Source organism: Sceloporus occidentalis, unplaced genomic scaffold (assembly GCF_023333645.1).
Source record: "Sceloporus occidentalis isolate IW3139 unplaced genomic scaffold, rSceOcc1.0.p SCAF_2, whole genome shotgun sequence".
In the NCBI taxonomy this organism is placed as follows: Eukaryota; Metazoa; Chordata; class Lepidosauria; order Squamata; family Phrynosomatidae; genus Sceloporus; species Sceloporus occidentalis.
Genome location: NW_028316982.1, coordinates 28,175,004 through 28,197,500, shown reverse-complemented (window position 1 = coordinate 28,197,500; position 22,497 = coordinate 28,175,004). Strand labels below are relative to the sequence as shown.

Below are 22,497 nucleotides of genomic sequence, written 5' to 3'. Positions count from 1 at the left end.
TCCCCTGGGAAGCACAACTGCAACGGTTCAAAAGCAATGTACAAATAAATCATTGCAGTTTTAATCACAGCACACATTATTACACAAAGAGGACCCGGGGATATATTCGGGAGTAATAATAATAACAATATTAGATACTACTGTTATTTTAATGGGTTTATACAGACCTTATACACAGACAAGACCCTGGGATATATTAGGGAACAACAACAACAACAACAACAACAGATATTACCACTGTTATTTTATTGAATGTATAGACCTTATATAGACAAGACCAGGGGATGTATTAAGTAATAATAATAGTAAATAACATTAATAGATAGTACCATTGTTATTTTATTGGGGTTATACAGTGCTTAGATAAGACCAGGGGATTAATTAGGAAATAATAATACTAATACTAGATAATATTAGTATTATTATATTAGCTCTTGCCACTGTTATTTTATTAGGTTTATACAGACTTTATACAGAGAAGACCCAGGGATATATTGAGGAATAACAACAACAACAACAACAACAACACTAGATACTACCATTGTTATTTTATTGGGTTTATGTTGTAGACTTTATACAGACAAGACCCAGGGATGTATTGGGGAACAGTAACAACAACAACAATAGATAGTACCATTATTTTATTGGGTTTACACAGACCTTATACAGACAAGACCATGGGATGTATTCAGTAATACTACTACTACTACTAGTAGAACCTACTACTGTTATTTTAGTGGGGCTATACAGACCTTATACAGACAAGATGCATGATAATATATACTTCCAATGTTTTTTTTATTGTGGTTAATATCTGGTGGTGAGTGGAGGGCAGAAAACAAGGAATAATAATAATAATAATAGGGGGCATTTTTAAAAAACGAGGTTATTTGTTATTATTAGACCATCTTTACTTCCTTTGCAATAAGTAAGGATCCCTTTCCAAAAAAACCCCATAGGCTGGCCTTTGCCCATCGATGCGCTCGGCGCTTTCCCGCCAAGGCTGCGCGCGGGGGGTGGATGAGCTCGGCGTTGGCTTGGCCAGGCCTGTCTCGTGCGCAGTCAGAGGAATAGGGGAGGGGTTTAGTGGGAGAAGAAGAAGGCGCTGAGCTCAAACTACGGAAGCTCGGCGGGGACGTCCTCGCGAGGTAAGGGGGCTCGCGCGCGCGCGCGGCGAAGCGTTGCCATGGTTGCGGGACGACCATTGCCCCCGTTGAAATTGAACGGGGGGCGGGGGGGGGGCTAAGGGAGGCCTATATAAGGCCCTGAAGCGGCCTCAGGAGGGCCTTGATGAAGCTCCCAGCTTTGGCTGAGGAGGGAGAAGGGGGAGTGGCCAGCCTTACGCCTCGCCTCCCTTCTGCTTTGCACCTCCTCCCCACCACAAGGAATCCCATCATCCCCAGTGTCTACTGAAGCCTCAGACAGGGCCCTTCAGGGAGAGCTTCGTTATGGCACTTCACTAAACCTTGAAGATTGAGTACACACAAATCACGTGTCTCGGCCCCCCCCCGCCCCCCAATTCCTAGTGAGAACAGCATTCTTGTACACGTCTCCCTCCATCCATTGTTCCTGGTCCTGTTCTCTGGAGCAGCAGAAAACAAGTTTGCTCCCTCCTCAGTATGGCATCCCTTCAAATATTTAAACAGGGCTATCATGTCACCTCTTAACCTTCTCTTCTCCAGGCTAAACATCCCCAGCTCCCTGAGTCTTTCCTCATAGGGCATGGCTTCCAGACCCTTCACCATTTTAGTCATCCTCCTTTGGACACGCTCTAGTTTCTCAACGTCCTTTTTAAATTGTGGTGCCCAGAACTGGACACAATATTCCAGATGGGGCCTGACCAAAGCAGAAAGAGTGGCACTATTACTTCCCTTGATCTGTTCTAGACACTATACTTCTATTGATGCAGCCCAAAATCGCATTGGCCTTTTTAGCTGCCGCATCACACTGCTGACTCATGTTCAACTTGTGGTCAGTGCTCCCCAAACTGCTTTTTAAGGGATTCTGTTGGACTTCAGCTCCCAGAATCCCAGACTATTGGCCAACATGGCTGAGGCTTCTGGGAGCTGAAGTCTAAAATCTCTTAAAGGGCAGAGTTTGGTCTCAGTCTTCCAGTGCAACTCTGTCGTCGACATCTGCCAGACATTGACTATAGAATTGCACTGGAGGAGCTACAAATGCCTAGTGGAGTCTTCTCTCTACAAATCTCTAGGTCCTGCAGTACGACTTTTGGTTAAGGTTGACCATAGAGTTGCGCCGGAGGAGGACCCAGATATTCCTAGAGATAACATATTGATAAAATCTGTGAATAATCAAATCCGCCAAAGTCAAAGCTGCAAATGTTGAGGGATGAGAGTACACTTTTACAATTGTATCTATGACCCCAGAGTAAACTGTGATGGGAAGACTACATTTTACATACAGATGTAGCCTAAGCTGGTGGACACTGTATGGATGCTAACTCATGACTGGCTGCTAAAGCTTCGCTTACTACAGTCACCTGTTTTTCTGTTTATACATGGCAAAACTGAATTCATCTGTTGCCTATCCACCCCTCAGAAACATGTTATCTGTTGTAGCTGTACTCCCTAAGTTCCCAAGGAAAAGGAGTGTCAGTTGCTACCTCAAAGAACCAGGGCTCCAGGCTCCAGGCTTCTGCTTGCTTCTCTTAAGTCATACTGTGAGATTTCAGGCCTACTTTCTGTCTTTTGGCTATCACCAGAATGGCCCCAAATCTCCCTTTTAGTACTTGTTAAAAATACATTTTAGTATTGGGACAAGTTGAGAGGTGTTGGTTACTCTAAAGCCTGGTTTGGGGGGGTCCCCTTGCTCCCTTCTGTCTGGAGTGAGAAATCTCCCACCCATCAGTCCTTTTTTTGGAGTGCCTCCAGTAAGTCCCCCTCCTTCAGTTTTGGGGTTTCGTTGCCCCCAAGAGAGGGTCCTTCCACTCAGCCTGGAGGGGGGAGAGGCCTCTTCTTGCGTGGAAAACTCATAAAATGACCATGGTCCAAAACACACTGCAGAAGTAATCCAGTTTGAGACTGCTTTAACTGCCCTGGCTCAGTGCTAGGGAGTCCTGGGAATTGTAGTTTATTGTGGCACCAGATCTCTCTGACAGAGAAGGCTCAATGTCTAAAAAAACTACAGTTCCCAGAATTCCCTAGCATTGAGCCAGGACATTAAAGTGGTCTCAAACTGGAATATTTCTGCAGTGTGTTTTGCCCCTAAGATTCTTTTACTTTTGGACCCATCATAGTTCAGTAAGTGCCTTTGAACCCACAGATGGGTGATATGACTATGGCTGGATTTAGCCTACTATTGAGTATTGTTTACTTTTGTTTTAATGTTCAGATTTGTATGTTTTTATTGGTATTTATTTAAAATTGTAAGCCTCTTTGAGTTCCAACTTTGGAGAAAAAGCAGGATATGAAGAAATATAAAAACAACAATGATAATAATCCCTGTTTACCTTTTAAAAGAGTAAGGAGAAAGGCTCATTGAAGGAAGGAATAGAAAATGCCATCTCTGTTCACCTTTTAAAAGAGTGAGGAAAAAGGCTCATTAAAGGCCTGATGACCAGACTGTCAGAACCTCTAGACTGCAGTGGTTTCCCAAACTTTGGTCCTCTTCATGTTTTGGACTTCAGCTCCCAGAAGCCCCAGCCAGTTTGGCCAGTAGTCAGGCATTCTGGGAGCTGATGTCCAAAACATCTGGAGGATCAAAATTCGGGAATCATTGAGGCAAAAGGAGGGTTTACTGTGTTGTCAATTCCTTCCTTGATGAAGGAGGCCATTGTAATCTCTGGCTCTTGGACTGTTGGATTCTGCTGATCAAGACCCCTTCTTACCCACCCCCACCCAGGAAATCCCTCTCTTAGAAAGAGAAAAGTGATGGCATAGTGGTATGAAATGCTCACCCCAGTATTATGCCTGTAGTACTGAGGCAAGGCTGGCCAGTCTTTGGGGCAGGTGTGCTTTATCTGCACTCCATGAGATGGGAAACAAGAGGAAACATAGGCCCCATACAGACTGCCATAATAAAGCTGCTTCGGGACACTTTGGAAGTATGCTGTTTAAATGATGCATGCGTCCTAAGAGTCCGGAAGCTGCGCCAAAGCTGCGTTCCAGTCCTTAGGACTGGATCGTGGCTTTGGGACGGCTTCCGAACTCTTAGGACGCTTATATCATTTAAACAGCATACCTTCAAAATGACCTGAAGCAGCTTTATTTTGGCAGTCTGTATGGGGCCATAGTTCCCATAGCTGTGTAGTCCTGATCCTCTTAGATAGAGCATACAATTAAAAACTGAGTAATACAGGTTTCTACTGCTTGTGTTGCTTGGGGCATGTATTCTGACAACCCATGTATTTCATCCCTCCCAACTGTTCTTCATTTCAAGAGGCCAGATCTTCAGGACAGTGCTGCTTGAAATCATAGAATCATAGATTTGGAAGAGACCACAAAGGCCATCCAGTCCAACTCCTTGCTATGCAGGAACTCACAATTAAAGCATCTTTGACAGATGGCCATCCAGCCTCTGTTTAAAGACCACCAAAGAAGGAGACTCCACCATCCTCTGAGGGAGTGTGTTCCACTGTCAAACAGCTCTTACTGTCAGGAAGTTCCTCCTAATGTTGAGGTGGAATCTCTTTTCCTGTAGCTTGCATCTATTGTTCCAGGTCCTGTTCTCTGGAGCAGCAGAAAACAAGCTTGCTCCATCCTCAATATGACATCCCTTCAAATGTTTAAACAAGGCTATCATATTATCTCTTAACTGTCTCTTCTCAAGGCTAAACATACCCAGCTCTCTTAAGTATCATAAGGCATGGTTTCTAGACTATTCACCATTTTGGTCTCCCTCCTTTGGACACACTCCAGCCACAGAATTGGTGGCCTGTGGACTGTTACCGATCCGTACAGAGTTTCCGGAAAGGTAAAAATCATGGATTAGGATTGGCATAGTGGTTTGACTGCTGGACCAGGGTTAAATACCCAGCTTGGCCATAAAACCCACTGGATGACCTTGGGCAAGTCACACTTTCTCAGTCACCAGGGAAGGCAATGGCAAACCTTCTCCGAACAAATCTTGCCAAGAAAACCCCATGGCAGGGTTGTAATAAGTTGGAAACATCTTGTAGGCACACAACAAGAACAATAACATGGCAATTACCCCTGGCATACTAGAAAAATAATTGTTGGTCCCCCACATAATATAGCTTAAGAGGTACATAAGAACACTATAGGAAAGTAGCCTCCTCAATCCATCCTCCAAGGAAAGATTTGATTTCCTCTGATTCCTTTCCCAGGACCTAAGAGTGGTATCTCTCTGTCCGTATTTATTGAGAGCATGGGCACTTAGGAATCTGCCTGGCACTGAGTCAGACCATTGGTTCATCATTCTAGCCCTTTATTATGTACTGTGACTGGCAGTGACTTTGCAGTGTTTTAAGCAGGATTCTTTCTTAGTCCAACAAGGAGGAGATTCCCGAAAATTTGAGTGGTGTCTCATTCAAGTATTAAACAGTTACTAACCTCTAAAGCCAGATGTGATTTGGTGTGTTGAAGACAGTATGAAAAGTAAATCCAAGCTGTCATCTCTTAAAGGTGATATAGTCAGCCTGGGATCCTATGACTTCATATTTGGGTGAAATTTCTGAATGTTAGAAAACACCCACAACATCTACAGAAGCATCCATAGCACAAATTTGTTTAAGTTCTTTGCCTTATTTGCCCACCGAGAAGAAACTGCACAGTCTCAGGGATTTGTAAAGTTGTTACTGTTGTGTGCCTTTAGTCCTTATGGCAACCTTAAGGTGACCCTATCATGGGGTTTTATTGGTAAGATATGTTCAGAGGTTTGCCATTGCATAGTGAATGGTGTAGCGTGGAAAGGATGCAGGATGTTCAATTCGTTCCATTAGAATGTGTGTCTGATGCTGTGATGGTGAATTCCTACATGGCAGTGGATTGGACTGGATGGCCCTTGTGGTCTCTTCCAACTCTATGATTCTATGATTCAAGTAATTTCTGATTTATGGCAACCCTAAGGTGAGTCTATCACAGGGATTTCTTAGCAAATTTCTTCCGAGGGTGTTTATCATTGCCATCCTCTGAGGCTGAAAGATTGTTACTTGCCCATGGTCATCCAGTGGGTTTTCATGACCAAGTGAGGATTCGAATGTGTATCTCCAGAGTTCTTGTCGAACACCCAAACCACTACATCTGGCTGATTTTCTAATAAACATTATTAATTTCTGGCTGAGATTAATAGACACTATGTAAACATTGTCAGGATTTGAAGGGTTAAAACACAGCACACAGGGAAATGCTTGGTGTGTGTGTGTGTTTGGCCATGAGCATTCAGCACAGTGGCAAGGCTGATCATCCACAGCTGATGCCCATTGGGCCAAGGACACTTCAATGTCCAAGTGCACGTAGCCATGGATGATGAAACATGTGTCTGGATTGCACAGGAGACACATGACATGGCTACACACCTGAACTCACTGGGTTTGGGAGACCACATGGTCTGGAGTCTATATAAACCCAGGGGTTGCAAGGGTGTGGTGTGGGTTTGAAGTAGGAGTTTGGATTGGTATGTTTTGGAGTTTTAGAGATCTAGTATTGTACTATAGCAGGGGTAGGCAACCCTTTTGAGCTGGGGGCCGGGTTGCTGTCCCTCAGACAACTGGGGGGCCGAAGCCAAAAAATAAATAATTAAATAATTTAAAAAAAATTAAATAAATAAATAAACCGGGACAAATGTAGGACAAAATTTTCAAATGGAGGGCACTTTTTAAATAAAAAATGGAGGACACGCAAAATTTTTTGCTGATTTTTTAAAAAATGTTAAGATAAATGCATGTTTCTGAGGCTTCTATAGACAATTGCCCCACCATGCCCCTCGCGCGAGACGCCAAAGGCCCTGGCGGCAATCGGCGGCAGGACCAGCCTGGGGCCGGTCCCAAGGCCTCACTGGGCCGCATCCGGCCCACGGGCCGCAGGTTGCCTACCCCTGTACTATAGCACTGTGAATAAAGAGCACTTTGGGGACTTTTGTTTCTCTGGTGGTTTATCAGAAGAAGCTACAGCATCGGTTTGCTGTGTGTCCCTGGAGGTTCCTGCATTGCTGCAGTTCCTGGAAGACATCCAGTTGCTGTCATCCCAATTGGACTCTGGGAGCCACGCTTCGGCTTCTGGAAATTTGCCAGCTCTGCTCCAAGGGTCTGATTTAACCCCAGGACTCGTTTGAGTTGCTGACAAGGGTTGTTGGACCCCAGCAGTTGCGCTGACAAACATTTAGGATTATTGTTTGTAACTTTGTCTTTTCCCAAGCTTCCTTCTGGTTTAGAAGGTGTCCACCCCAATTAGTGTAGGCTGAGGCACAACTGGGACTTTCCTACCAACCTTAACTCCTCCTCACTGTAACATACATCATTGTACTTGTGTAGTCAAATTATTGCTTCTTGTGCTCATACTCCTCCTACAACAATTTAGGAAGATGTAGGAAAGTGGGGGGAAAGTAGCATAAGAAAGATGCAGTTCGTATAAGGTTTATTATCCTGGACTGATCCATTCATCCTGTTCATCTCTGGTCTGTTGTCTGGATCAGAAGGAATTGACACAAATCCCTATGTAATTTGTAGAAGTCAAATGTATGAATTACTATCACTCAAAAATATTATATGGAAGCACACATTTAACGCTAAAAAAGTGAATTTTACGCTCTTGTGTTCTCAGTGTCTCTCCTTGTCCTTCTAATGACAGTTGTGATCTTTGTTGAGCATAACGGAGGAAAAGTATAAAGTGGTACTATTTTGAATTCTGTGATGAGTGAAATTATGGTAGCAGTGCTTGGTTTTGTTCTGTTTCTGGCTAAAGATTGGGCTTACTTTACAATCTTCTTTCTTTCTTTCTTTCTTTCTTTCTTTCTTTCTTTCTCTGGTGCACTTAGGAATATGTAGAAGAATTTGCTTCTGTTTCTGAGTGATTGTAGTTTATCCTTATATCTGTGGTTAATTTTAATTATGGTTTAGCTAAACAATAATAATAATAATAATAATAATAATAGGTTTTATTTATATACCGCCCAATCACTGGGATTCCGAGCGGTTACAATAGAGGGGATAACAGACAGTTCCCTGCCCACAGGCTTACAATCTAAAAGACACGACACAAAAGGAGAAGGGAATGGTGAGGGGGGGAGAGGATCAGGTCCAGCATTCTTCTCTCCCTCTGAGGCCTGGACCAAGGCAGATGGACCGGAGGGAGGGCTCTTCTTCTTCAGGCTAGCCCCTGATGGAACTGGGCCAGCCTTCTCTCTCCCTCAGAGGCCGATAGATGACAGTTAGGGAGGGAGGAGCCTCTTTCTTCAGGCTAGCCCCTGATGGTACTGGGCCAGCCTTCTCTCTCCCTCAGAGGCCGAAAGATGACAGTTATGGAGGGAGGAGCCTTGTGATAGATTCACCATAGGGTTGCCATAAGTCAGAAACAACTTGAAGGCATACAACACCGCCACCACCACTGTCATCTGGGCCTCAGAGGGAGCCATCAGGGAGACCCAGCAACATCGGGGACTGCCTGAAGGAAGAGGCCCCTCCCTCCTCAACTGTCATCTCGGCCTCAGAGGGAGCCATCAGGCAGACCCAGCAACATCGGGGACAGCCTGAAGGAAGAGGCCCCTCCCTCCTCAACTGTCATCTCGGCCTCAGAGGGAGCTATCAGGCAGACCCAGCAACATCAGGGACTGCCTGAAGGAAGAGGCCCCTCCCTCTTCAACTGTCATCTGGGCCTCAGAGGGAGCCATCAGGCAGACCCAGCAACATCAGGGACAGCCTGAAGGAAGAGGCCCCTCCCTCTTCAACTGTCATCTGGGCCTCAGAGGGAGCCATCAGGCAGACCCAGCAACATCAGGGACAGCCTGAAGGAAGAGGCCCCTCCCTCCTCAACTGTCATCTCGGCCTCAGAGGGAGCCATCAGGCAGACCCAGCAACATCAGGGACTGCCTGAAGGACGAGACTTCTCCCTCCTTTAACTGTATTTTGTATTGTATTACGATTTTACTGTACACCGCTATGATCATTGCGGAATAGCGGTCTATAAATAAAACATATTATTATTATTATTATTATTATTATTATAAGTCAGAAACAACTTGAAGGCATACAACACCGCCACCACCACTGGAGATATGTTTATAGTGGAGGACAGAGCTTTCCAGTGCTTCCTTTCTTCCTTGTGTTCATGTGGTGGTATTGTGTCATTGCCTTAGTGTTTTTGTGTGCATATTTGTTGCAGTCTATTCCCTGGCCGATCTTAGCTAATTAATAAATATTTTAATACATTAAATAATAATAAACATCATCCACATTTATACCAGTTGTCACAAGGGGCTTCCTGTCTATGCCTTGAGGTTACCTTTTTCCTCAGAATCATTTGAAGACCTCTCGACAATGATACCTGCCCAGCACCCACCCTTTATACACTTTCCCTAAATGTATAAGGGCTAGGGTCTCCAGTGTCTTCCTCTTATACCGTATATACTCAACTATAAGTCGACCTCATGTATAAATTGATGGCAGGTGTTGGAGCCCAAATTATGTATTTTGATATGACCCATGGATAAGTCAAGGGAGAAAACTTTTGGGCATGTAGCAAAACAAAGTTTCCAGGAGAAAAGCAAAGAAAAACAACGCCAAAGAACTTAACAAAATTTCAGCAGGCCTAATTGTTTGTGCTTATACTAAAGGCAGAATGAGAGAAAAGAGAGGAGGGAGGTCAGTGCTTCCAGGACATATTATGCTCTAGCCTTTCACCATGATGGTTCCTTTTTTTGATAAGAGTTAAAGTACAGTACTTACATTCATCCATGGATAAGTTGACTCAGGTTTTTTTGGGTCAATATTTTGACTAAAATTTCTAGACTTATACATGACTATATACTGTAAGTTTTATATCTTTTATGTGCCTGTATGTTTGTGAATTCAGTCTGGCAGAGACCTCTTTTATAACAAACAAGCCTTAGCTTTATTTAATAACTTGTTGCAAGAATGTTGCTTAAGTACATTAGTTTCAAAGGTGGTATGCTTACAATAATTCAACAGTTGCAGACAATTCCCCACTCAGTTTCTCTTCCCTGAACTTCCTTGAATAGAACTCTGAACTGAACTAACTGAACACCCCCACTCAACATTAAATGTCACTCACACGTTGTCGTCGTCGTCATCATCATCATCATCATCATCATCTATTTATTTATTTATATCCCACAACGGTACAAGTTATAAACAATACAAAAACAACTTTAAAAAGCTAATGATATTCCACATTAAAAATGAAAAACTGGATACAAACTTTAAAATATAAATTACACAGCATTTAGAAGTTCAACCCTCACCAATTTGAAAAAGCCTGATGGCACAACAGTATTTTTACCTGCCACTAAAAGTGGAGCAGGGATGGAGCCATCCTGGCTTTTCTTGGGAGGGGGTTCCAGAGCCTGGGAGCAGGCACTGAGAAGGCCCTCTCTCTTGTTTCCATCAAATAATCCTGAGATGATGGTGAGACAGAAAGAAGGGCCTTTCCTGATGCTCTAATGATTTTGTAAAGGGAGATATGGTCCTTCAAATAACTTGAAACCAAGCCGTATAAGGCTTTATAGGTCATAATAAACACTTTTAATTGTGCCCGGAAATGGATCAGCAGCCAGTGGAGCTGTTGCAACAAGGGAGTTGTGTGATCCCCGTAGCCAGCTCCAGTGGCTGCACCTCTTTGGGTCACCTTTTCAAAGGCAGCCCCACATAGAGCACATTAAAGTAATCCAAATGGAATGTAACCAGGCACTGAGGCCAGTTTTTCCAGGAATGGGACTGTTGGTGCACTAGTTTTAACTGCGTAGAAGTGCTCCTGGACACTGCTGAAACCTGGTCTCCAGGCCCAGAGCTGAATCTAGAAGTACCCCCAAATTGTGAAAAAGTGTTTTCAGAGGGAGTGTAACCCTATTCAACACAAGCTGAATCCCTATTCCCAGATCTATCTTTTGACTGACCAGGAACACCTGTCTTCTCTGGATTAAACTTAAATTTGTTTGTTCTCATCCAGTCCATTATAACTGCCAGGCATTGGTTTAGCACAAGAACAGCTTCCTTGGAATTTGGTGAAAAAGAGTGATAGAGTGATATCATCAGCATACTGATGACACTTTACTCCAAAACGACAGGCAAGCTCTGCCAGCAATTCCATGTAGATGTTAAATAGCATAGGGGACAGCCCTGAGGGACCACCTCCCCCTACAGGTTAGTGTCTAAGGAGTTGAGCAGGAATCCCTCAGCATCACCTTCAGAACACTCCTTCAAGAAAGAACAGAGCCACTGTAGAACAGTACCTTCAAGCCCTACCCCAGAGAGGTGACTCAGAAGGATACCATGGTCTATGGAATCAAAAGCTGCTGAGGGGCTCAGCAGAACCAACAGGGACAAACTTGCCCTATCCAGTTCCTGCATAGGTCATCTACCAAGACAACCAAATGTATATGAGCTGAGTGAGGGGACTGCAACCCAGTACAGGTAAAGAGAATGTGTAGGAATACCTGGCTATTCTAAATAAATTCAGGCCTCCAGGGCTAAGTGAACTGCCTCCAAGAGAAAGTACTAAAGGAACTGGCAGGTGTGAGCTCTATAGATAATTTTTTCCAGCATCATTGGATAACAGGGTAGATCTCATAGTGGAACATACTGGAGAAGCGTTGTCCCCATCTTTAAAAAAGGGAAGAGCAGGACCTAAGCAATTACTAACTTTGAAGTCATGTTGGGAAAATCTAGTGCATAGGATTATCAAACAATGGGAATTGATGAAGTGTATTAAAAGTAATGTTAAAGCAGAAAGGTAGGTATGCATTCAACATTTCCCTTCTACAGAACTGTGTTAGTGATCACTATTATATTTTCCAACAAATGATATTGTTCATTATCTAGTTGCATTAGATGATTTTTAGTTCAGTTTAGGTCTAAACTGGGGATTTTTTGGCTTTCTAAAAATTAGTTTCATAACATGGGTCGCCGGTCGTCAGATACTGAAGAAGAAAACAGAAGCAGGAGAAAAAAGAAACACCGTAGAAGATCATCTTCAAGCAGTTCTTCTGACAGTAGAACTTACAGCCGTAAGAAATCAGGAAGGAAGTCAAGATCACGGTCTCGGGATCTCCAGTTTCGTTCACATTCATATGAAAAGAGGTAAAATAATTAATTTGTCATAGTGTTCAATTTGCCCATAGAGGTGGATACTAAAATGGTATATTTATTTATTTCATTTCTGTGCCGTCTTTTTCCCAGAAAAGACTCAAGGCAGCTCACAAGATAAAAACATTTTAAAAGACTTTACAATAAAAATTTGAAAACTCACAGCCAATCTTATCTTGTATTCTAGATATTATTGTAGCATAACGATCCGGCATCGGTGCAAAGAAATATATTTCTCCTTCTTTTGATACTCATCTAGGGCTACTATGAGAATATTTTGTTTCAGTTATACCTGAGTAGAACAAGATAACATGCATAGTAAACTAGAGTTGCTGTTAGTATCTCACATATTTATGCAAAAGGACACTGAAGTACCCATGGATTCTTGCATATGCTCATTACTCAAAATGATTTGGGGCAACATTAATCAGTCACCAGATTTTCACTGCAAAGTAGATAATGGTGTTTGGCTCTGACTCATATGGCTCATAGGATGTTGCTTTAAACGAAGTAGCAGCATGTATTGTAAATCTCCAAACAAATTGGATTAGAGGCATATGTGGTTGATTCTGATGGTGCCACTGAGTTCTATGGAAGAAGAGGATGGGGAATTCACTCCTTCACTCGCCATCTGGGAAGTGTAAATCTTTGATGGAATGCCACAGATTTGGGACACCTGTTGTATAGATGGCAATTTCTATGGTTGGAATGTGGCCCAGTCTCTTTGGCCTAGTTGACTCCTTTCTTGATTTTTTTTATATAATGAAGCTCTTCTTCAAGGTTAATATTATGAGGGAAGAAGAAAAACTCTATCCACTTTCTTCACAATATATGGAATTTTGTAAATATAAGATGCATCCCCTCATTTATCTGGTTAATTTGAACGTTGGACTGTGACTCTGGAGACTAAGGTTTGAATCTCTGCTTGGCCTTGGAAACACACTGGGTCACTCTGGGAAGTTACACTTTCTCAGCCTCTGAGGAAGGCAAATCTTCCTGAACAAGAAAACTCTGAATAGGTTTGCCTTAGAGTTGCAATAAGACACAGCAACAAATTAGAAAGCTCCGAATGGTGCAATTTTTCCTCAGAGAAGACTTTCTCTAGCCTGTTGATCATTTTGATTGCCCTTTGCTGAAGCATTTTCTTCTCCACAATGTTCTTTTGAGAGGAACAAGTAGCAGTATTCAAAGTATGGTTGCACTATATATTTGTATGTAGGAGTTATAATATTAACGTTTTTATTTTGACTCCATTTGCTAATATTCCTTTTACAGAATGTACTTTTTCCTACCACACACTTGGTCTGTGGTTTCATTTAGTTGTCTGCCATGACTCTGAATTTTTTTCACAGTTTTTTAAAAAAACAAAATTTGCTAAAATTCAAATGTGGGAGACCCAGGTTGAGATTACCTATCCTAATGTGTGACATTTCAAATAAATCCAGAAAAAAAAGTCTTGTACTTTCTCCCCAAGTTTTTAGTTTTTCAACTAGAAAAATGGAAACTGTGAATGTAGGGGAGAACCCCGAGAAGAAATATTTTCTTCTCTAGAATGCATGAAATGCTTTTAAAGACAAGGTTTTACTCTTTTAAAATGTTAGGAACTACAAAATAGGAAATTTTGTATGTAAAATAATATACATAATTAGAAAATGATAATTCATATAAATACAGTGGACCCTTGTTATATGCTGGGGTTTGGTTCCAACATCCCCCGTGTACAACAAAATCCGTGTATGCACAAGTCCCATTAAATATAATGACATAGCAAAATGGTGTCCCTTATAAAAATGGAAAATCTTTGTATATTCCTGCATGGCAGAATAGGGTTGGACTGGATGGCCCTTGTGGTCTCTTGCAGTTCTAAGTGCCAGTGGAAGGGCTGGCTGGATGCTGATTCTCCTTTTCCCAGCAGCCCTTGGAATCCTCCAAAATCATCTTCAGGGGAGATTCCTGGATGGACTATGGCATGGCGACTGAAGAAGAAGCTGGGAGCTAAAAATTAGGCAGGTTTTGTGAGATATGAGGCTGAGTGTAGTTTGGATTTCTAGTCAAATGTGTCCCATACAAAATTAGTTCATCTATTAGAACAAAGGTTTTCAGCTTCACCTCAGATTCCTTCAAAATAAATTATTTTTTTCTTAAACGTTTAACTTCTTCACTCTTTATTTCTTTTTTCTTTACTTTTCTTAGGAAGTAAGAGCCAAGTTAGAAAGCCCATGAGCACTTGCTGTACTTGTTACATATGTATTGTTATATACTATGAACAGAGTATATATAGTTATATACTATACTGTGAAGTGAAATTCACAAAAGTTGTTGAAAAAAAAATCTCTTTTCATGCATTTCCTTTCTGTTTCTGGATGGACACATTGCTGTTCAATAACACATACTTCCTAGTTTTATCCATTGTGTTCTATGAGTGCCTTTTATTTCTCTTACTTTTAACTTCTTTAAAAAAGGTTTAAAACAAGAGAAAGCATCTTTTGGAATCTGGCGATCATGTCATTGCCTGGGGAGTCTCTGGGGTTGCACAGGCTGCAACCTGGTCCCACAGAAAATGAGGAAGTGGTAGTGGTCTACTTCTGGTTTAGAAAAAGGGATTTTTTTTACCAATCAAAACTGTGTGTGTGAGTGAAAGAAAGAGAGAGGGTGAAAGTGTCTCCGGCTTCTAGAACAGTTTACCTTTCTTTTGCCAGAAAAAAAGAACATAAAGATAGTCTGGAAGGGGGGGTTGCATTTAGTTCAAGAGAGGCATTTTGTGTTTCCTAGGCTTAGGGGGTTCAGGAAATTTTGTATTCAGATAATGGAGTGACTTATGGTTGTATGTCTTATCTCTGTAGACTCAACTGCCATAAGTAAATCCTGGAGAATGATGGTCTTTTTACAGGACATGAAGGATGGTATTAATGTTATTTATATTTTGTTTACAAACTTGTATATGTCTCCATACCTCTCAGGTGTGTAGAAACCTCTTCCTTACTGGTGTGGTCCCATTTCATTTCCAAGCAAACACCTGACCATCCAAGTTTAATATTAATGATATCCAAACACTGGCTAAATTGTAAATAATCTGAATGATAGTATTATCAATAAACACAGAGATCTTGAGTTAGAAACACCATGCTAACATGTCTCATGGCATGACATTTCAGGATGTTTTCAGTTGGTAACTCATTCTGCTTAAATAGCAATTTGTCATCATTTGAGAAGAATGGGAATTTATTTGTAAAATGAAGATGAAACAGTTATTTTTATCAATCATTATAATCTTAGAAGATCAGGCAGACAGGCAGAATCCAGCATAACCTTGAGATTTTATATCTTCTTAACAGCCATGGGCATACTCCTACATTGAGGTCAAGACAGAGGTGCTAGCCAAATCCTCAAAGCAAATACTTAGATCTTTCTGGATTCAAATAAACCAGCTGGTTCTCATCTAGCCCCCAGGGTCTCTCAAGCTTGGTGTTATCTGTCAGATAGTCATATCTGCAGTATAAGAGAGACATTCATAAAGCTGCATGTCATCTGGATAATGTGTGAGCATTCCAGTTGATATCATCCCACCATGTCCCTGCAGGGGATATATGTAAATATTAAAAAAGGGCCAGAAAAAACAAATGCTAAGGAATTCTACTTGTCAGAACTTCCTGAAGAAAACCATTTTTGCCATATTAATCTATGACTAAGTGTAAATAGAAAAGCAAAGCCAAATTAGTGAAATTCAGTTTAATCTTTCCGTAAGGACCAGGTAATTCCATATATTTTTATTCATAATTTTCCACATTTGAATTTGTTGATAATTTTCTCAGTTATTTTGCTGGCATGGTAGCAAGAACATGGTCTGAGAAGCGGAGTTGTTCCTGTTTCAGACTGGAGCATCTGGGTGAGAACAATCCAAAATATTTCCAGTAAATACACAGGGGTATAATCTTTAGTCTTGTAAGCTTCCTGGAGTTTTTCTTTTTGGGAAACACTGATGTCCTTGTAATATCCCTGGTTTGTGCTTTCAAATCATTTCCAGTTTATGGCTACCCTAAGATGAACCTATCACGGGGGTTTCTTGGCAAGTTTCTTCAGAGGGGGTTTGCCATTGCCAATCTCTGAGGCTGAGAGAGTGTGACTTGCTCAAGGTCACCCAGTGGGTTTCCATGGCCGAGCCAGGATTTAAATTCTGGTCTTCAGGCTCTGCAATATCCTTGGTTAGTGAGTGATATATACTCATCTCAGAGTTATTTCTCTTCTGGCGAGCTTATCCACCTGACCTTGTGTAAGAGATATTGTTCCACCTCCTTGATTACTGTATGATTGCATTGTTATTGTAATTGGCGATAGTGTAAGTTTTAACGTAATTACTACTGTATTCCATTTTATCTATATGTTTTGTATGCATTTTATGGGCTGTAATCCCACCTCGATTCACCTGGGAGAGGCAGGAAAATACAAATAATAATAATAACAACAACAACAACAATAATAATTATTATTTGTGGGCCTAACAGCCAAGATGCACTAAAGATATGGGTAAATATTGCTGTATTTGAGACAAGAAGAAAAAACGTCAAGAATGATTGTGTATATACAGAAATGAATAACAAGCACAATTACACCCTCAAACACAAATGAGAGACAGCATAGAAATTGGGGAACCCCCCATTGTACAAGGGTTCTGCTGTTCACATATCTGGATCCCAGTGCCTTAAGTATGATAGTCAGTTTGCACGTGTTTCCTTAGCTAGCCTCCAGAAAGGCTTGCTTCCAAGGGATGTACAGATCGTCTTGTCACTAAATTTGCTTGCTTTTGGACTTGAATTTCTATGCATCTTTTGATTTGCTCCTGCAGTGTATAAACTAGAATAATTTTTTCAACTAGCTGATAAGATATTCTGATATTTAAACTAATAAGTATTTGCAGAAGGCTGCATCATGCTCCTATCTGGAAGTCGTCTTCCAAAAGTACCAGTGCATTGACATCATCCTTGTGGTAACGCAAATAACCATCATTGGCATATGCTTTGTCTCGAAATATGAGGAGCAATTGAGTGGGAATACAGTTGTGCATATTGCCATTTATATAATACTGCTCTGTTGGACATAGGGAAGCCCATCTTTAAGTAGTGTAGCTCAATGATGTATAATAATAATAATAATAATAATAATAATAATAATAATAATAATACGTTTTATTTATAGACCGCTATTCCGCAATGATCATAGCGGTGTACAGTAAAAATTGAATACAATACAAATACAATTAAAGCAGGGAGAAGTCTCGTCGTTCAGACAGTCCCTGATGTTGCTGGGTCTGCCTGATCACTCCCTCTGAGGCCAAGATGACAGTTGAGGAGGGAGGGGCCTCTTCCTTCAGACAGTCCCTGATGTTGCTGGGTCTGCCTGATCACTCCCTCTGAGGCCAAGATGACAGTTGAGGAGGAAGGGGCCTCTTCCTTCAGGCAGTCCCTGATGTTGCTGGGTCTGCCTGATCGCTCCCTCTGAGGCCAAGATGACAGTTGAGGAGGGAGGGGCCTCTTCAGGCAGTCCCTGATGTTGCTGGGTCTGCCTGATCGCTCCCTCTGAGGCCAAGATGACAGTTGAGGAGGGAGGGGCCTCTTCCTTCAGGCAGTCCCTGATGTTGCTGGGTCTGCCTGATCGCTCCCTCTGAGGCCAAGATGACAGTTGAGGAGGGAGGGGCCTCTTCCTTCAGGCAGTCCCTGATGTTGCTGGGTCTGCCTGATCGCTCCCTCTGAGGCCAAGATGACAGTTGAGGAGGGAGGGGCCTCTTCCTTCAGGCAGTCCCTGATGTTGCTGGGTCTGCCTGATCGCTCCCTCTGAGGCCAAGATGACAGTTGAGGAGGGAGGGGCCTCTTCCTTCAGGCAGTCCCTGATGTTGCTGGGTCTGCCTGATCGCTCCCTCTGAGGCCAAGATGACAGTTGAGGAGGGAGGGGCCTCTTCCTTCAGGCAGTCCCTGATGTTGCTGGGTCTGCCTGATCGCTCCCTCTGAGGCCAAGATGACAGTTGAGGAGGGAGGGGCCTCTTCCTTCAGGCAGTCCCTGATGTTGCTGGGTCTGCCTGATCGCTCCCTCTGAGGCCAAGATGACAGTTGAGGAGGGAGGGGCCTCTTCCTTCAGGCAGTCCCTGATGTTGCTGGGTCTGCCTGATCGCTCCCTCTGAGGCCAAGATGACAGTTGAGGAGGGAGGGGCCTCTTCCTTCAGGCAGTCCCTGAAGTATAGCTAATGTGTACCATGATCTGGATTTGATAATGCATACTATGAACTGAGTTTGATAAAACTGAATTTGATAAATCCACACTATGTAATCTGTAAGAAGCACTGGTTGAAGAGCCTACCCTTCACAGGGATGGGGAGGTAGTTTTGTATTTAAAATTAAAACTTACTTGAAGTGATGGATCAGTTTTGTGGGAAAGCAAAGTAATGAGGCTTTCAAAGAAGGTAACAATGAATGTAGCAATGTGGCTTCTGTATATGCCTTCATTTATTCCCAACCCCTCTAAATAGAAAATCTATAACAACAATTTTTAATCCATACATTAAAAGACTGTATTATCATATGGAATAAATAGAGACAGATTATAGCTTCAATACCATTTCCAGTACTGTATATTCCTTTTGGTTACATAATGGGCTCTTGGTATATGCTTGGGTTTGCTTCCAGTACACCCCGTGCATGGATGCAGAGTCCATGGATGCAGAGTCAGTGTGCACAGTGGGTTGACTGTGCCACTTTTCAAAAGTGAGGATAGACAACCACTTTCAAAACTGGAAAAAAAGAAGCTTATATTAAGTAAAATATTTTTTCAAAATACAGTAATCTAATTATCAACCAGTCATGTTGTATTTTGGGGTGTTGTCTGCATGGGCCAAAAGGCCCAGCTTCCCTCCAGTCTTGCGTCATCTGGTTTAGACAGTGCAGACCAACCCACCAGGCAGGATTGGATCCAGAGGATCTGATGTGACCCCAGAGTAAGGAGCCTTTACCCTGGTGTAAAATAGCCCCGGTTTTCCATGGACTTTCTAAGAAACTCTGCAACAAAACTGGACTGTTCAGACAGCCCCCCTCCCCCATGCTCCTTACCTTTCCAGCAGCTCCCCAGTTGCCCCATCTGACACAGAAATGTGGATGCAGCCACACGCCCCCATTTCAACATCAGATGGGGCGATTGGTGGGCTTCTCAGTTGGATCCACCACTAGAAAGGTAAGGAGTGGCACGCAGGTCCTGGGTCAGTGAGGGGACGAGTGTGTGAACAAAGACCCAGGGACTAACCCAGGTGAACACCAAGGCCATCATGGAATAGGAAGGAAAAGGAATTTTCCTTCTTTAAAAGAAAAGGGGACCCATAAAACCAACTATCTTTTTTAAAAATATATTTTATTATTAAAATTTAATAGTTACAGAAAAAAGAAAAAAGACACACCAAAGAAATAGAAACAAACAAACACCAATTACAAAACAATCTATAATACATATATTATTAAACCCCTATATTAATCTTTCCTGGTTGCATTACTTACTAATTCCCTCTTCTAAAACCTCCCCCAACACTGAAAAACATCCAACGTAGAACAAAATAAAGAATAGAAATAAAAGTTACCTTCCCATCCTTTGAACTGAAGAAATTAAATATATTATTTATATGACTTTCCTTTAAGTATCTTTAAGCGTGTTCACAAAGCACCTTTCAATTAAATTCTTATAAATTTCTAAGTATTAAATTATATTCCCAACATAATAGTATATCATCTAATACATCCTCTATATGACCTTATTTTTACATATTTCTCATTATCTTCCTTTATACATGAATTTACAATTATTGTTTTGTTTTAACAAATATAACAGGGTTATGACAATGTTAGTAGCAAAAAAGATAGTACTCTTAATTAATAATAATAATTTGTTTTATTTATATACCGCTATTCCAAAGATCATAGCGGTGAACAGCAAGTAAGCTAATTAGCAAGTAAGCTAATTTGCCCCCAACAGTCTGGGTACTCATTTTAGCGACCTCGGAAGGATGCAAGCCTGAGTCGAGCTTGGGCCCTTTTGCTGGTCTTGAACTCGCAACCTTGTGGTTTCGAGTAAATGGCTGCAGTACAGGCATTTAACCACTGCGCCACCAGGGCTCTTCCTGATGACTCATATAAAATCCTACAAAATGGACATTTCCATTTCCGATAGAGATTGGAACAGTATTTGCACATGTCCTCCTTTTAAAGCCTTTCAAATAAATATATAAAATAGAATGTAGATGGCATATTACTCACTCTTATTAATTAATAAAAGTGTGTCATTGTCTTGTTGAAGGAGTCATTCTGGCTTTTGAATTTATTCAGAAACTCATTTATCAAGTTACAATTTTAAAAAACAATTTATTAGTTTAATAAATTAAATTTGAATTAATTTACTTATTTTTTAAAGAGGATATATTTATGCAAAGTTTATAAAACAATCAAGGTCAGCACATCCTTATTGAATGTTACATGTAGTATTTTGAGAAATATTACACCTGCACAACATCAACAAATGCATAAATCAACATACAGAATTGTGTAGACTATTTCTCATTAAAATATATACAATGCTATAAGACTGGAGTGGGCTGAAAAGGAGAATGAGTATGGATAGAGGCAGCCCTGACTGTGAAACAAGACTAGTGTTGAAAAGGGGTGCTTTCAGAGTGATTGCCAGTGCAGTTGCTTAAAACAAAATTGTAAGCACCAACATGGAAATCTAATTACATTTTGTGAAAAAAGCAATTAGTGTTGTGTCCTGGGGCCAAGTAAACATCACTGATGAGAGAATTTCATAGCTACTGTATCACCTCTGAGAAGGCTTTATCCCCAGTTTCCTTACCTCTGAAGGTAGAAGTAGAGAATGGTTTATGAAGACCTTGAGTAGATATCCATGTAGATACCTTTACACAACCTGTATTTATGTCAAGATATGCATGGATTCTCCTTTACATTCTCTGTCACAGCATATCTGAAGAGGAGAAGTTCTATGGCAATGCAAATGTAAAATATTAACTATATTGTGGCCTGCTGTTAAATGAGTTTTCTGGTGATACCTTTTTTAGGCGCAGACATCGATCTAGCAGCAGCTCATCATATGGATCCAAGAGAAAACGGAGCCGCAGCCAATCAAGAGGGCGAGGAAAATCATATCGGTCTCAGAGATCAAGATCAAAGAGCAGAACAAGAAGGTATGAGAGTTTTACCACCACCACCCTCTTAAGATTGACCAAATGGCGTATTTTATCTTGCATAGGTGGGAAATACCTTCATTAGGATCAGTTACATTTTCATACATTGTTCAGGCTTTTGCATTAGCCAGAAGTCTTCATTAGACTAGATAATAAAAAAGCATAATGGGAGAAAAACATGGAAATCCGAATAAAAAGTAAATAAATAAAATGGGTTGGTTAGACCTTTTAGGCTAATAAGATCTGTAACTGAACTGAGTCCCAAGATGGAGATTCCAAGTTTGATGAATCACTGACAGATATGCCTGTATTTAATTCTACATTCCCCAGGCTTAACATTTGTGATAACATCAGTGCAAGAGGAAAGACTAAATTAACTTTCCAATACCTTACTGTTCTGAAGTTGTAATTTTTTCTAACTTGGTGGTATAACTAACAGTTAGGGTGTGGTATACATACTGGATGTGAGTGGCAGTCTGGTTGTGGTGTCTGTCATTCCATTGATCTCTGAGTTTGGTTACATAGTTTGCCACATCATGTCAGACAATGCAAGAAATGCTTTTTTTTTGCTAAGTATTTGTGTTAATATTCATAGCAGGTGAAGCAGTCTCAAGATGAAAGTAGTATTCATTAGTACTCATGATCAATTCTCATGAAAAATGAATATTTGGATCTCTGTGTGGTATGAACAAAGATATTGAGCTGCACATTTCCTGTGAGCATGAATGAAGTAACTCACATTATGCATTGTTAGCATCATGTAACTTTAAATTTATGAAATCATCAGTAGTAACTGAAAAATGATTTGTAATTTGTGGATTGCAGAACTCTCCAGCTGTTATGAACAAATCATAGTTTTTACTTTTAGCTTCTGTTAGATCCTGAATCTTAATAAAACAGAATCTCTCTGTGTGGTTTCCATGTGTGGAAAAATTATCTGTTCTGAATTGTGTTCTTTGTGAAGAAGCAGCTATGTAGTTTGGAAGTGTTCTGGGATCCATCATAGTTATTAGAAACTCAGATAGCTTCTCTGTGAAGA

The 22,497-nt window shown here is 41.3% G+C and overlaps 1 protein-coding gene across 1 annotated transcript in view; it reads left to right on the top strand.

Moving 5' to 3' along the window:
• The first annotated feature begins 1,063 nt into the window (after nt 1-1,063).
• LOC149318077 (serine/Arginine-related protein 53-like) overlaps nt 1,064-22,497 on the top strand; it is a 257,271-nt gene continuing 235,837 nt past the window's right edge. The window contains exons 1-3 of the mRNA XM_089508974.1: nt 1,064-1,148; nt 12,039-12,229; nt 21,333-21,458. Of these exons, the coding sequence (XP_089365100.1) occupies nt 12,048-12,229; nt 21,333-21,458 (308 nt within the window). The 5' untranslated portion in view covers nt 1,064-1,148; nt 12,039-12,047. The remainder of the gene's footprint in view (nt 1,149-12,038; nt 12,230-21,332; nt 21,459-22,497) is intronic.